General features: G+C 32.2%; 1 protein-coding gene across 1 annotated transcript in view; it reads left to right on the forward strand.

Annotated features, from left to right (window-relative positions):
- Nucleotides 1–13,281, forward strand: part of Dmxl1 (Dmx like 1) — a 206,533-nt gene that overhangs the window by 69,708 nt on the left and 123,544 nt on the right. Inside the window, exons 14-19 of the mRNA XM_012516760.2 lie at nt 364–453; nt 530–632; nt 2,866–2,985; nt 3,283–3,504; nt 5,831–7,516; nt 9,145–9,252. Coding sequence (XP_012372214.1) covers nt 364–453; nt 530–632; nt 2,866–2,985; nt 3,283–3,504; nt 5,831–7,516; nt 9,145–9,252 — 2,329 coding nt within the window. The remainder of the gene's footprint in view (nt 1–363; nt 454–529; nt 633–2,865; nt 2,986–3,282; nt 3,505–5,830; nt 7,517–9,144; nt 9,253–13,281) is intronic.

Raw genomic sequence — 13,281 nt, forward strand, 5'->3', positions numbered from 1 at the left:
AGAGAAATCATATATAGTTTATCAACTTGTTTCTTTAGCTGGTCGTTTCTACCTCAAAGTTAATGCTTAAAAATCACTGCCTCTTAAAAAATACTGAGGAGGTTTAAGTCAATCTTTCACATTCACGGATAAACATTGACCAAATGTTACTTTAGTTTTTCTCTGTACCAAGTCTTACTCATTTTTATGTAATCTCCATAGAGGTAAAATACTATAATGTTTATAGTTGAAAAGGGCTGTGTTTAAACCCCTTCTTTGAACTTAATTATTTATCTATTTATGCCTGAAATTTCATGTTATGTGGTCTTAATTACTTTTGAATTCAGTTGTATAGTAAAAGAGATGTCAATTTTTTAAAAACAGAAATATGTTGGTGAAGTGTTTAACATCGTCAGTCAACAATCAACAGCCAGACCAGGATGCATTATTGCATTAGATCCCATTACCAAGCTTGTAAGTATTTTTCTATTACTTAGCATTAAGTAAATAACACACATGTCAACTTACGTTGGTATTTATTTACATTCAGCATGGCAGAAAAACTCAACTGCTTCATGTTTTTCAAGAAGACTTCATTTTGAATAGCCTTGAAAAGAAGAGTCTGAGAAAAGACCATATTTTATCCAATGCAGGTAAAAAAATATTTATGTAATGAGAAATAAAATGTTGAAAACGTTAGGCAGTTAGTAAAAATAAATTAGCAATTTCACATTACCTATTTAACTTAAAATTGTTCCATATGGATGTGTGATATTATTTATCACAAATACTGATCTTTTCTTATTTATTTTGAGACAAAATGTTGCTATTTTATACAGGCTGACCACTAACTCCTGGGCTCAAGTGGTTCTCCTGTCTCTGCCTCCCAAGTAGCTGGCATTACAAACATGTACCACCTCTTGCTGCTAGTCTTTTTATTTTTCTTCTTCTTTTAGTGCTGAAAATTGAACCCAGAGCCTTAGAATGCTAGGCATACTCTTTACCAGTGAACTATATCCCCATCCTTATATTTTTATTATTTTCAAGGCAAAAGAGAAAAAATACTAAAGTTTTCTCAGTTACCTATTTTTAAAAAAGAACACAAATTTTTTGTCATCAGTGTGCAAGTGCTGTTTTCATGGATGACTTCCTACCTTATTGATTTGGATTACATGGCCATTTAAAAATTTGTAATTTAGGGGCTGGAGAGATGGCTCAGTGGTCTAAAGCACCTACTTGGAACAAGCTTGGCAAAGCACAGGGACCGCGGTTCAATCCCCCAGCACCACATGCCAGCCAGCCCCGCCCCCTGGTGGGCTGAGCTGGCCACACACACACACTCTAAATAAATGTTAAAAAAATAAAAAAAAATAAAAATTCGTAATTTAAAGAAATAGCTTAAGATATTAAGTTGTGAAGTCCTTAATTTATAACCAAATACCTCAGTTAAAGCTTTTATATTAAAACAGCATAAATTTTTTTATTGAACTCTACTATTCAACTTTAACTGTTAATTTGTATGAAATAAAGTAGAGCTAAAATCTCTTGGTTGTCAGTCTCAAACCAAACTCAGAAATAACTTTCCTGAAAATTAAAGTACGATAAAGTAGTTATGTAGTATATAAGTTATCACAACTCAAACAATGTTATCTACATCTTTGTTCTTGTCTTGTCAATCTTTTTTCATCTTTTCATTATTTCTTCTCTTTTATATATTTCTTATTACTTTTATGTTGAGAATACAATTTCTTACCATTGCTTTTAGTTAGCCTTGTATCACTTTCTCTGGGATTTCATGAATTGTGCGCATATATTTCATTCATATGCCTTTTGTAATTCTATGTGCTAAAGATGAGGATGAAGATATCAGATACAGCATAGAGGATTACTTATACAAGTAATAATTTTTTTATATTGGAATATTTGTTTACAATTCAAATATTAAATTTTTTGTGCTTTAGGTTGAATATTTCTGAGTTCCTTTTTACAACAGTCTAAGATTCATTTTTAAATGTTTTCATTTTAATAATAATTTCCTAATTTTTCTTTAAAAATATTGAGAAAATTCTAATCACTTTGGTTCAGAAACTATTAAGTTTCCCAGAAAAAAACTAAGAAGCTATGTGTTTATCTTACATGGCTCTATGGTCAGGAAGAAAAGTATAATTCCAGTATCATTTATGGGATCATTGTTATTGTGAGTGAAATGATCAGCAATAGGACTAGTTTGCCCTTTTTTGTTTCATTGTAATTCCTTATCCTTTCCTCTTTTAATTCTTCTAATTTATTTTATTAATTGTTACTGTTTATTTATTTGGTATGGGGGTCTCACTACACAGTTCAGACTTGTAGTGATCATCCTGTCTCAGCCTTCCCTGCCCTGTGCTGGAATTATAGGTGTGCTCTACCACATCTGGTTTCAAGGCTGGCACAGGTGTACAGTACTAGGGATCGAACTTGGGTTCTTGTGTTTGCCAGGCATGCACTTAGACCCCCAAGCTATATTCCCAGCCCAGTTTTTATAATTTAAATACCTACTTAATTTAGACCATATTATCAGAGTTACTTTTTCATTTATAATTATCTTTAAGAGAAAAAAATAATAAGATGATACAGATTTTAAACACGGTAATAGATTAACAATGGTTAATATATTGTGCATTTTTAACTTCAAAGTAGTTGCTCCAAATATAAGACATAGGCATGAAAAATTAAACAGTAAGAGCATAAACCATTCTTTTTAATGAACTAATAGAAATTAGTACTATGATTGTATGTTAATCTTGTGTATCTCTCTCCTTATGTGTCATATATACATGCTTTGTTTTCAGTTCGTAAGTTGTTTCACTTCTCTTTGTTAATCAAAAATATCACTGATCTCAACAGGTAGCTCATTTAATGGATTTTCTGAAAAGTTCTACTTAGTTGTAATAGAGAGCACTCAAAACAATCGTTCATTGTTACACATGTGGAATTTACATTTAAAATCAATTCCTGTGTCATTGGGTGAGTTGTCATCTTCTTCATTTTTATTTATTTTTACTTTTTGGTAATTCTTAAGTAGGCCTAGAGATTATATATATGAATAGAGAATTCAGGGCATATTCTTAAAGCTGTTCTTATCTTATAGAGTGATAATTATTGTTTTATTCAGTTAATGCAAAATGATTCATTTTCTTGTTTTACAGAATATTACTACATTGTCATTGCATCTTTTATAAGATAGTTTTGTTTTTTTAAATATAGTAGTTGTAATACTTATAGGGTCTCTTCTTAGTTTTTTATTTTCTTAATGTTTTATAGATGAAAAAATAGATGGAAAAATATCTGAAGCAGTTGGGCAGCCAGAAGAACATTATTCTTCTTCTCCAGAGAAGATTCTGTCTCCTTTTTCACAGAAGTATCAGACTTGTAGAGCAAATCTTCAGAGTACCAGCAAGTTGTCTCTGTTTTCAGAAATGGTGTATAGCCAAGAGCTGCATTTGCCAGAAGGAGTTGAGATAATAAGTGTTAAGCCATCAGCAGGTTTGTAAATTTAATGAAAGGAGAATTTTAACCCATGAGTGCTTATCAGATATTTAAAAAATAGGTATTACAACTACCTGTAAATTTACATAGAAGCAAAAATGGAAATAATTATATTTAAGTATCCTAAATTAAAGAATTAAATTTTTAATTATGCTTTCATATTACTGTGTTATTTTGAGCCAACTCTAGTCTTAATACTTTTTTTTAGTATATGTACTGCCAAAGCAAACACTGTAGTACTTAAAAAAAAAAAAGAAGTTCTTGGGTAAAGAAGTTTCTAGAATAGAAATTGTAATTAGGTAGAACCTTATTTGTCAACTTTGGTAATAGTGGTAGTGTTGCCTGGAGCTATACTAAGAAAGAATAAATGTGTGGTTCCTGAGCTATATTTATCATCCTTATTTTCAGACAAGTTTTCAGAATGTAGTGTCCAGATCAGCAGTGTCAGCATCCCATAAATTTGTTGGAAACAAAAATTCTGAGGTTGTACTCCAGTTACTGATTCATAGACTCAGAAATAGGGCTAATGATCTACTCGAATAAGCCTTCCAGGTGATTGTCCTGTGCATACTAGGAATATCAAGATAGAATTTTTTTTGTATCTGTTTTATAAGTCATTCATTCCTTTCATTGGAATAGTCAAAGTGTGGTGGCTTTTTGTTATAAGTCTGAAGGAGAGGGCGGCACTTGATTTGTTTGTTTCTTTGTTTGAGACAGGGTCTTGCTGTGTAGTTCAAGCTGGCTAGCCCAGGCTGACCTTGAACTTTGGGCAGTCCTCCTCAGCTTCCTGAGTGCTGGGATTATAAGCGTGAGCCACCACACCTGATGACAGTGCTCTAATTCTAACAAGTATTACAAGAACTGTCATGTGCATGAAAGATCAAGGACCACTATTCTAGGGTATCAAGAATACCAGTATAATAGCTTTTTATTACTTTCATTTTTCTGATCAAAAGTTTGTTTTTGTTTTTTATTACTTGTCTTTTTTTTTGATTCATTAATTTGCATGCTTTTCAGTTTCCCCTATTGATATCAAGTACTTTTCAGAATTGTGATGTTTACAGGAGTAAATATAGTCGTGTTCTGATGTTTATATTTTGTTTTATATATTTTTAATTTTTAAAATTTCAGTGTAAGGAAAAATTAAAGTTTGCAAAAGAATGAGTCTTGCATTGACAGAATTTGAAGAGCAGAATTTGAACAGTACAATCTTCATACTGATATTTATCAAGTAATTATTAATTAACTTTGGCCTAAGTTCTGTGAAAAAAGTCCTAAGCAAAAAGAGATTTGTCTGACAAAAAGTATAACATACGATAAAAGATGATTTTTAAAGAAATACTGTTGGAATGGATAAAAACTTTGTCCTGTTCAGTTTCATCCTGATGGATATGTCAATTTTATCATTTTATAATATTGCTATATTCCCTGAGGACTTTGAAAAAAAGTATAATAATTACAGTGAAATTTACTCTTAGAATATGGTAGAATGTCCTATATGTGTTCATATTGTAATTAGTAGTTTATGTAGACTAATTTAGCCAGTAGCCAACAAACTATAAATCACCCACTAGTTGTAAATGTTTGAATGGAATACTTATTTTTTTGTGTACTACTGTATATAAATGCTTTTGTCCTATACTCTTAGAATTGAGTAGTTGCAACAGAGACACTGCAGTTGGTAAAGCCTAAAGTAGTTTATTGATCCCTTAAGTTTGGTGGACCTCAATTTGGAAAACTAATAGTATATGATTATTCAAATGTGAGAAAATGCTAAGTGCCACTTAGGAATCTTCTTAGCATCAATCATATTAACTATACCTCAGTCATGAAGAGCCCTATCAAGTGACCATTTAATACTTAGGAAAGTATGGGCTGTTCACTTTTACTGAAAACTGAAAAAGGAGCCATGTTATATTGACTAATTATTTAAAATGTATTGATACCTTTAAATTAGATTTATAATGTATGAAACCAGCAGAGTTGTGATAATTCAGAAATAGGATAGGAGTTCAAGTTTTCATTCTGCCTATGTCTAGTTTGATTTAGGGTCAAGATACTTAATGATCAAGGGTCTTTATAAAATTTAGGAGTTGCAGTAAATTTTCTTGAGTCTCCTTTCAGCTAGGTTTTTGTGATACTTACTTTTTATATACCTTTTTGGTATCATTAAAAGCCTTTTGTAGTTCTTGTGATCCTTAACTAAACATAGACTGTCACATTCTTATCAGCATTTGATATGAAAGGACTAAAACTTTAATACATTAAAAAACAAGTAATTAAGAAAACTTGACATTTTGTTAATGGGTTATTTTCCTTCTAGGACATCTGAGTTCTTCTTCCATATATCCTGTATGCAGTGCTCCTTATTTATTGGCAACTTCATGCTCTGATGAAAAAGTAAGGTTTTGGAGATGCAGAGTAACAGATGGAGAATCTACCACATCACAGAATGCAAAAATAGATCTTGCATACATTTGGGAAGAATGGCCATTGCTTATTGAAGATGGACTCCAGAGTAATAGTAGTATAACTGTACCTGGTAGGCCTATAGAAGTTAGTTGTGCACATACAAATCGCTTAGCTGTAGCTTATAAGCAGACTGCATTTAATAGTAGATCTTCTCAGGAGTTTGTGATGCATGTAAGTATTTTTGAATGTGAGTCCACAGGAGGTTCATGTTGGGTTCTTGAGCAAACAATTCATTTAGATGAATTAAGCACAGTTTTGGATTCTGGCATTAGTATTGATAGCAATTTAGTGGCCTATAACAAACAAGAGGCATATTTGTTCAATAAAGAAAGTATTACAACCAACACAAAACATTTAGTTCACTTGGACTGGATGTCTAGAGAAGATGGTTCTCATATCTTGACTGTTGGAATTGGGTCAAAACTTTTTATGTATGGACCTCTATTTGGCAAGTTACAAGAACAGACTACTAAGGAAGGCCTGGCTTTTCCTCTCTGGGAGAGTACTAAAGTTGTGCCTCATTCTAAATTTGTGTTATTACGAAGTGTGGATTTGGTTTCTTCTGTAGAAGGCTCCCCACCTTTTCCTGTGTCTTTATCGTGGGTCCGGGATGGCATCCTTGTGGTAGGAATGGATTGTGAAATGCATGTGTATTCCCAATGGCAGCCATCTTCAAAACAGGAACTTGTTACAACAGATTCATATAATGGGAGCACTCCTTCAATACTAAGTTTAATAAAACAGAGTAACTCATCAAGTTCTGGGTTACATCCTCCCAAAAAAACTTTGACTCGATCCATGACTAGTCTTGCACAAAAAATCTGTGGAAAGAAAACTGCATTTGATCCTTCAGTGGATATGGAAGATTCAGGTCTTTTTGAAGCAGCTCATATGCTTTCCCCAACTTTACCTCAGTACCATCCTTTGCAACTTTTGGAACTCATGGATCTTGGCAAAGTTCGGAGAGCAAAGGCCATCTTGTCACATCTTGTCAAGTGCATTGCTGGGGAAATTGTGGCTCTGAATGATGCTGAATCCAATCATGAACGCCGCCTGAGGTCTCTTACCATCAGTGCTAGTGGAAGCACTACCAGGGATCCCCAGGCATTCAACAAAGCTGAGAATACAGATTACACAGAAATAGATTCTGTTCCTCCACTTCCTTTATATGCTTTACTTGCCGCAGATGATGATAGCTATTACTCATCTTTGGAGAAATCTAGTAATGACAGTTCTCTAAATAAATCAAACCTATTGTCAAAAGAGAGTTATGATGAATTGTTTCAGACTTCATCTCTGGTGCCTGATGTTCAAGAGTTAGAGACAGATGAAGAAAATACGAAGCCTAAAGTTATTGACCTTTCACAGTACAGTCCAACTTATTTTGGACCTGAACATGCTCAAGTTCTTTCCAGCCACTTACTTCATTCTAGTTTGCCAGGACTCAGTCGAATGGAACAGATGTCTTTGATGGCATTGGCAGATACAATCGCAACTACAAGTACTGATATTGGAGAAAGCAGAGACAGAAACCAAGGTAAAACTAAATTCCATACAGGATTGGCATAAAAACTGATGCTGATAGGTTTGCTTATTTTCATAGAAAAGATTTAATTTTTTATAAAAATGGTGCTATGAAATTTTTAAAAAAAACTTATTGCTGCCTTCTCAACAAGTTTAACTCCAATAAGTAGCTTATATCCTATAAGTCATAGTACTGTGAGGAACTTCACAGACTCATTATGCCAGACATTTTTATTATTTTTTATTAAATATTTAGGCACCTGAAAATAGGGTAGTTTCTTATTGTTTTTCTTGTGCTGTAATAATGCATTATTAAAATTGTGTTTTCAAAAAACTTTTAAAAAAAATTAACATGGTTATGTTTTCCTATATTAAATAAGAAATATAAGCATTAGCATAATAATATTAGATCTTTTCCTCACTTAGAGAGTATTATTTTTCAGTCTCCTGAGTTATGAACAAATTTGAATGGAGAATTCTCCTTAAACTTCAAATAATGATACAACTCTATTAGGAATATGTAGTGAAAAATTTACTTACACAGTACCAGTGCATTCTTTCCAGAGACCAAGCTAGCAGCAATAATACAGTTATATTTTTATATATTTTTTCTCCATAACTGTTGTTTGTGGGAACATTCAGTTAGTACATGCAAAGGAAAAAGATATCTATGCTAAAATGATCTCATTTATATAACCATCGTAGCTGAATCCTATGATCTAAGAAATAAATTTGAGATATAAATAAATTGTAAATATAAGAAAAAAGTTGACAAAAGATTTTTTTTTTAATCTTGTATTTATTTGGTACAGGTCTCACTACACAGCTAGGACTCATAGTGATCCTCTTATCTCAGCCTCCCCAGCCCTGGGATTTATAGGTGTGCACCATCACGCCTGGTTTTGGTGGCTAGCTCAGCACTGGGCCTGCATGGCATGTGGTATAGGGGATCAAACCTGGGTCTTTGCTCTTGCCGGGCAGGCACTTAGGACTGCTGAGCTATCTCCCCAGCTCCAGCAATTTTGTATAACACAAAGGGCCAGCAAGATAGCTCAGCAGACCAAGTACTTGCTTAGGCAAGCGCAGGGACTAGGGTTTGATTAGTGGCACCACATACCGCCAGCCCTGCCCTCAGGCGCACTGTGCCAACATCACATCATGGTATGGTGGTGCACAGCTGTAATCCCAGTGCTGGGAAGGCTGAAATCAGGAGGATCACTATGGGACTGAGCTGCATAGTGAGACCCTGTACCAAATATATTAAATAAATAAAACAACACTAAAAAGTTCTAGCAATATGTATCTATATCACAATATCAGATATAGGAACAAAACATTCTTAAAGTAACCCCCCCAAAAGGCAAGACTTTTAACATTCTAAAATAAGTTCTAATATTTTTCTATGTATTTTTATATTACAGAAAAAAGTAAAACTAAATAATTGGAAAGTAAACAAAAGCATCTGATCTAAATGTTATTTAAATTAAAATGTACCTGAATTTTGCTCCAAACAATTAAAAACAAAACATCTATAATATATTCATATCAAAAAGTAATTATCTGTTAGTAATCATCTTAGTATTTATTAAGAAAATGGTATTTTAGAAATTTAAAAAAAATATTTTTTGCCTTTGATTTTAGGAGGGGAAACTCTCGATGAATGTGGGTTAAAATTTCTTCTGGCTGTTCGACTGCATACCTTCCTTACAACTTCCCTTCCAGGCTATCGAGCTCAACTACTTCACCAAGGTAATTTTGATAATAGTCTGTCCAGGGAAGTAAAGTAAATTTTTGTACACTCATGATCGTGATGGCTAATTTTATCCATTTATAGTTTCCTTTATTTTTGAAGCGTTTACTTCCTCTTAATCTTCTTTGCCATTGGAACTTAATCTTCTTTGACAGATGAAAAGAGTTAATGAAGAAGTAAATATTTGGCAATTAGGTATTATGCATGATATATTAATAGTAAATTAGTATTTCTAATTTCTTCTTTAGGTTGTTTTTAATATTTATCTAAATTTAGCTTTTCTCCACAAAAATACTTTTAAAAAAAATACATATTCAAATTTAAATGTTTTACTAAAACAGTACAGAACATAGTAAAAATTAATCATCCCCAAACTGATAAAATTAATGTGAACATCAGATGCTATTTTAAGATTAGTTAATATTAATAATAAAATTTATTAATTAATATTAATAAATAAAGCTAACATGGACTCCAGACGTTAGTTTAATAAAATTAGTATATTTAAGATATTCTTACATACTCAGGACTCATAGTTGAAAGTAACAGAAATCTCACTGTAGCCAACTTCAGACAGAAGATGTATAGCTCAATTCCCACTACCCTGAAAAGAGAGAATTGGTTCCCTTGTTACTATATCTCTTAAGTATAGACAGTGCTTTTGGAATTGCAGATTGGCCTGTACTCTTTCAACTGTCTCTTTCTCTTTACTTTCTCTTACTGCTTCCTTTCTCCCCCACTTTGCACTTAATTTTTGAAAAGTAAAATTTAAAAGTCAAATTAAATTTTCTTAAAATCTTTATGCAAATTGACAATATTCTATATGGGGTGTACAAAGTGTTATTAAAAAATATGTATACAAAATAGAGTGATTAATTCAAGCCAGTTCAACCCCCATATTTATTTTTTTGGGTGAAAATATTTGATCTTTACTCTCTTAGCAATTTTGAAATATACCAAGAGTGGTCACCAGGCTGTGGTTGGGAACTTACTCCTACCTAACTGAACCTTTTGATCATTTAGCCTGTGTCTCCTCACTTACCTGACTCCCCAGTATCTTTTAACTGCTATTCCACTCTATTCCTATGAGTTCTGATGTCTTAGATCCCATGTATAAGTGAAATCATGCAGCATTTGTCTTTCTGTGCCTTTCATTTAGTGTAATGTCCTCTAGGTCCATCCACCTTATTATATATCACAAAATTTATTTTTTTCTAAATGCTAATTAGTATGTGTGTATATATATTCAACTTTATTCATCCATTGATATTGATTCCATAACTGAGTTATTGTGACAATGCTGCACTGAACATTGGTATGCTGATATCTTTTCAGCATATTGACCTCAAATTTTTTTTTTTTTTTTTTTTTTGGTACTGAGGATTGAACTCAAGACCCTGCACTTGCCAGGCAAGAGCTTATTCTACTGAGCTATCTTCCTGGCCCAAATCTTTTCATATATTAATTCCATCTATACAATTCTCCTTAGTGAGAATTTACATTCTCAGCAGTGGTATACAAGATTTTCTTTTTTTCCATGTGTTTGTCAATACTTGGTACTTTTCGTCTTTTTGGAAATAGCCATTCTGACATGTACAAGGTGATTTCTCATTGTGGTTTTACTTTGCAGTTCCTTGATGACTTAGTGATGTTCAACATTTTTTAAATCTATCTGCCAGCCAGTCATAGTATCTTTCTTAGTTTATGTCTGTGTAGGTTGTTTGTTGATTTTAAATTAACTTTTTTTTTCTTTTGTATTTTAGATATTAACCCTTATTAGATGTATAAATTACAGATGTTTCCTCATAATCTGTTGGTTGTCAGTATGCTATTGGTTATATCCTTTGGTATGCAGAAGTTTTTAAGTATTGATATATTTTTATTTATCTGATTTTGTTTTAATTGTCTGTGACTTGCAGCCATATTCAGATCATTATCATGAGCTTTTTAACCTATATTTTCTTGTAGCAGTTTTATGATACATGGTCTTACGTTTAAGTCTTTAATCCTTTTTACATAGCTGAGAGTATTCTTGGTAAATTAATCCCTTTATCATTATGTGATGCCTTTCTTTATCCCTAATAACTTTTCTCACTTTCAGATCTCCCTTCATCTGGTACTATACCAGTGTTAATATATCTTTCTTTCTTTATTTACTTTTAGTCTGTATGTGTCAGTATATTTCAAATAGGTTTCTTGTAGATAACAACATGTAATTGGGCCTGGTTTTGTCCCACTGTGGCAAGCTCAGTAGAAGTCTAAATTGATGTATTTAGACTTTGTTCAAAGTGAATACTTACATAGTATCTACAATATTCCGTACAGTCTTGTTGGATCATTGTTGCTATTGCTTTTTCATCTTCACTTATTAATCCTTCAGTGTTGTACTTTCTTTATGTAGGGGACAGTTTTGATATCCTTTCCATCTGAAGAAAATATTTTTTAAAAAATTTTTTGTAGAGCAGATTTATTGGTGACTTCTCTAGTTCATGTTTGAGAAATTCTTTATTTTACTTTCAACTTTGAAGAATTATTTTGGTGAATGTAGAATTCTAGGTTGATGGAGTTTTCCTCTCAACACTTTAAATATTTCAGTCTATTCTTTTAAGAAGTTTGTATTGTTTTAAAAGAGAAATCTACTGTTGATTAGATAAAAGATATTTTGTTGTGTTTGTTTGCTTGAAACTCTGGCTAAGCATTTTGTCTTTCTTCTTGCTTTTTAAATTTGAATGTAACATATATTGGTGCATTTGGTGGTGGTAACTTGATTTATTAAATTAAATTTATCTTGTTCAGTTAATTTATCTTATTCAGCATTCTCAGAGTTTCCTGGTTTTGTGATTAACTTGAAAATATTCTCAGCCAATGTTGATTGAAATTTTTTTTTCCTTCTTGTTTCTTTTTCTGGTAGATATGTACTTCATGCCTTTTATAATAGGGCCACAGTTTTTGCTATACTTGTTGATTTTGTTCACTTTATTTTTTTCATTTCTGTTTGGGAAATTTCTGTTGTTCTATTTGTAGATTTATTTTTTCTTTCTTTGGCCATGTTGGGTGCACTGATGAAGCTGTTGAAGGCATTCTATTTGATTTCTAGCATTCCTTTTGGCTATTTTATTAGTTTTCTTGTCTGTGCTTCTTCTCTATTTTTTTCCCCAGTGATTCTGTGGAAAATACACTTTCATTAATTGTAATAAAATTGATGATAAAATTTTTAAATGAACAATAAATTATTATTGACTCGGCACAGTTTTGTATAGCAGCTCTCAAGAGTTTATTCATTTTTGACAAATCTTGTCTTTTGATTAATTACTCTACATTTCGCTTTCTCCCAGTCCCCGATAACCATTATTCAATTCTTCAGTTCTATGCATTTGGCTGTTTCAGATACCTCATACAAATGATGTTTTACAGTATATGTCCTTCTGTGCCTAGTCCATTTCACTTAGCATAGTGTCTCCAGGTTTTATCCATGTAGTTATATTGGACTTGTTAGTGTGTAGATAGATAGATAAATAGATAACATTTTAAAAATTCATTCATCTGGCTGTGGGCATTTAGTTTGTTCTGCATCTTGGCTATTATGAATAGTACTATAGTGAACACAAGAGTACTAATATCTCTTCAATGAAAAATCATTCCTTAGTAGCTTAAAAATATGAGGCCAAGTATGTCAAAACCACAACTAGTTGTTTATTTTATCCAGTAATACTAAATAAAGTATATTGTGAAAAAATAAAGTAGATGCTAAACAATAAATAACTAAAGGCCAAATGTTCAGGCCAGTAAATTGCTGACAAATGATGCTTAAATAAGTATTAAAATATCTTACTAATATTTTATGGTATATTAATAATTATAAACACACGCTTCTCAGAGGAAGAAATTAAACAAGTGAATAAATACATGAAAAAATGCTCCACATCACTAGCCATTCATGAAATGCAAATTAAAACTACATTGAGATATCATCTCACCCCAGAAAGAATGGCTATCATAAAGAAATCACCCAACAACAAATGTTGGAG

The sequence above is a fragment of the Octodon degus genome, unplaced genomic scaffold (assembly GCF_000260255.1).
Source record: "Octodon degus isolate 3935 unplaced genomic scaffold, OctDeg1.0 scaffold00124, whole genome shotgun sequence".
Classification (NCBI taxonomy): domain Eukaryota; kingdom Metazoa; phylum Chordata; class Mammalia; order Rodentia; family Octodontidae; genus Octodon; species Octodon degus.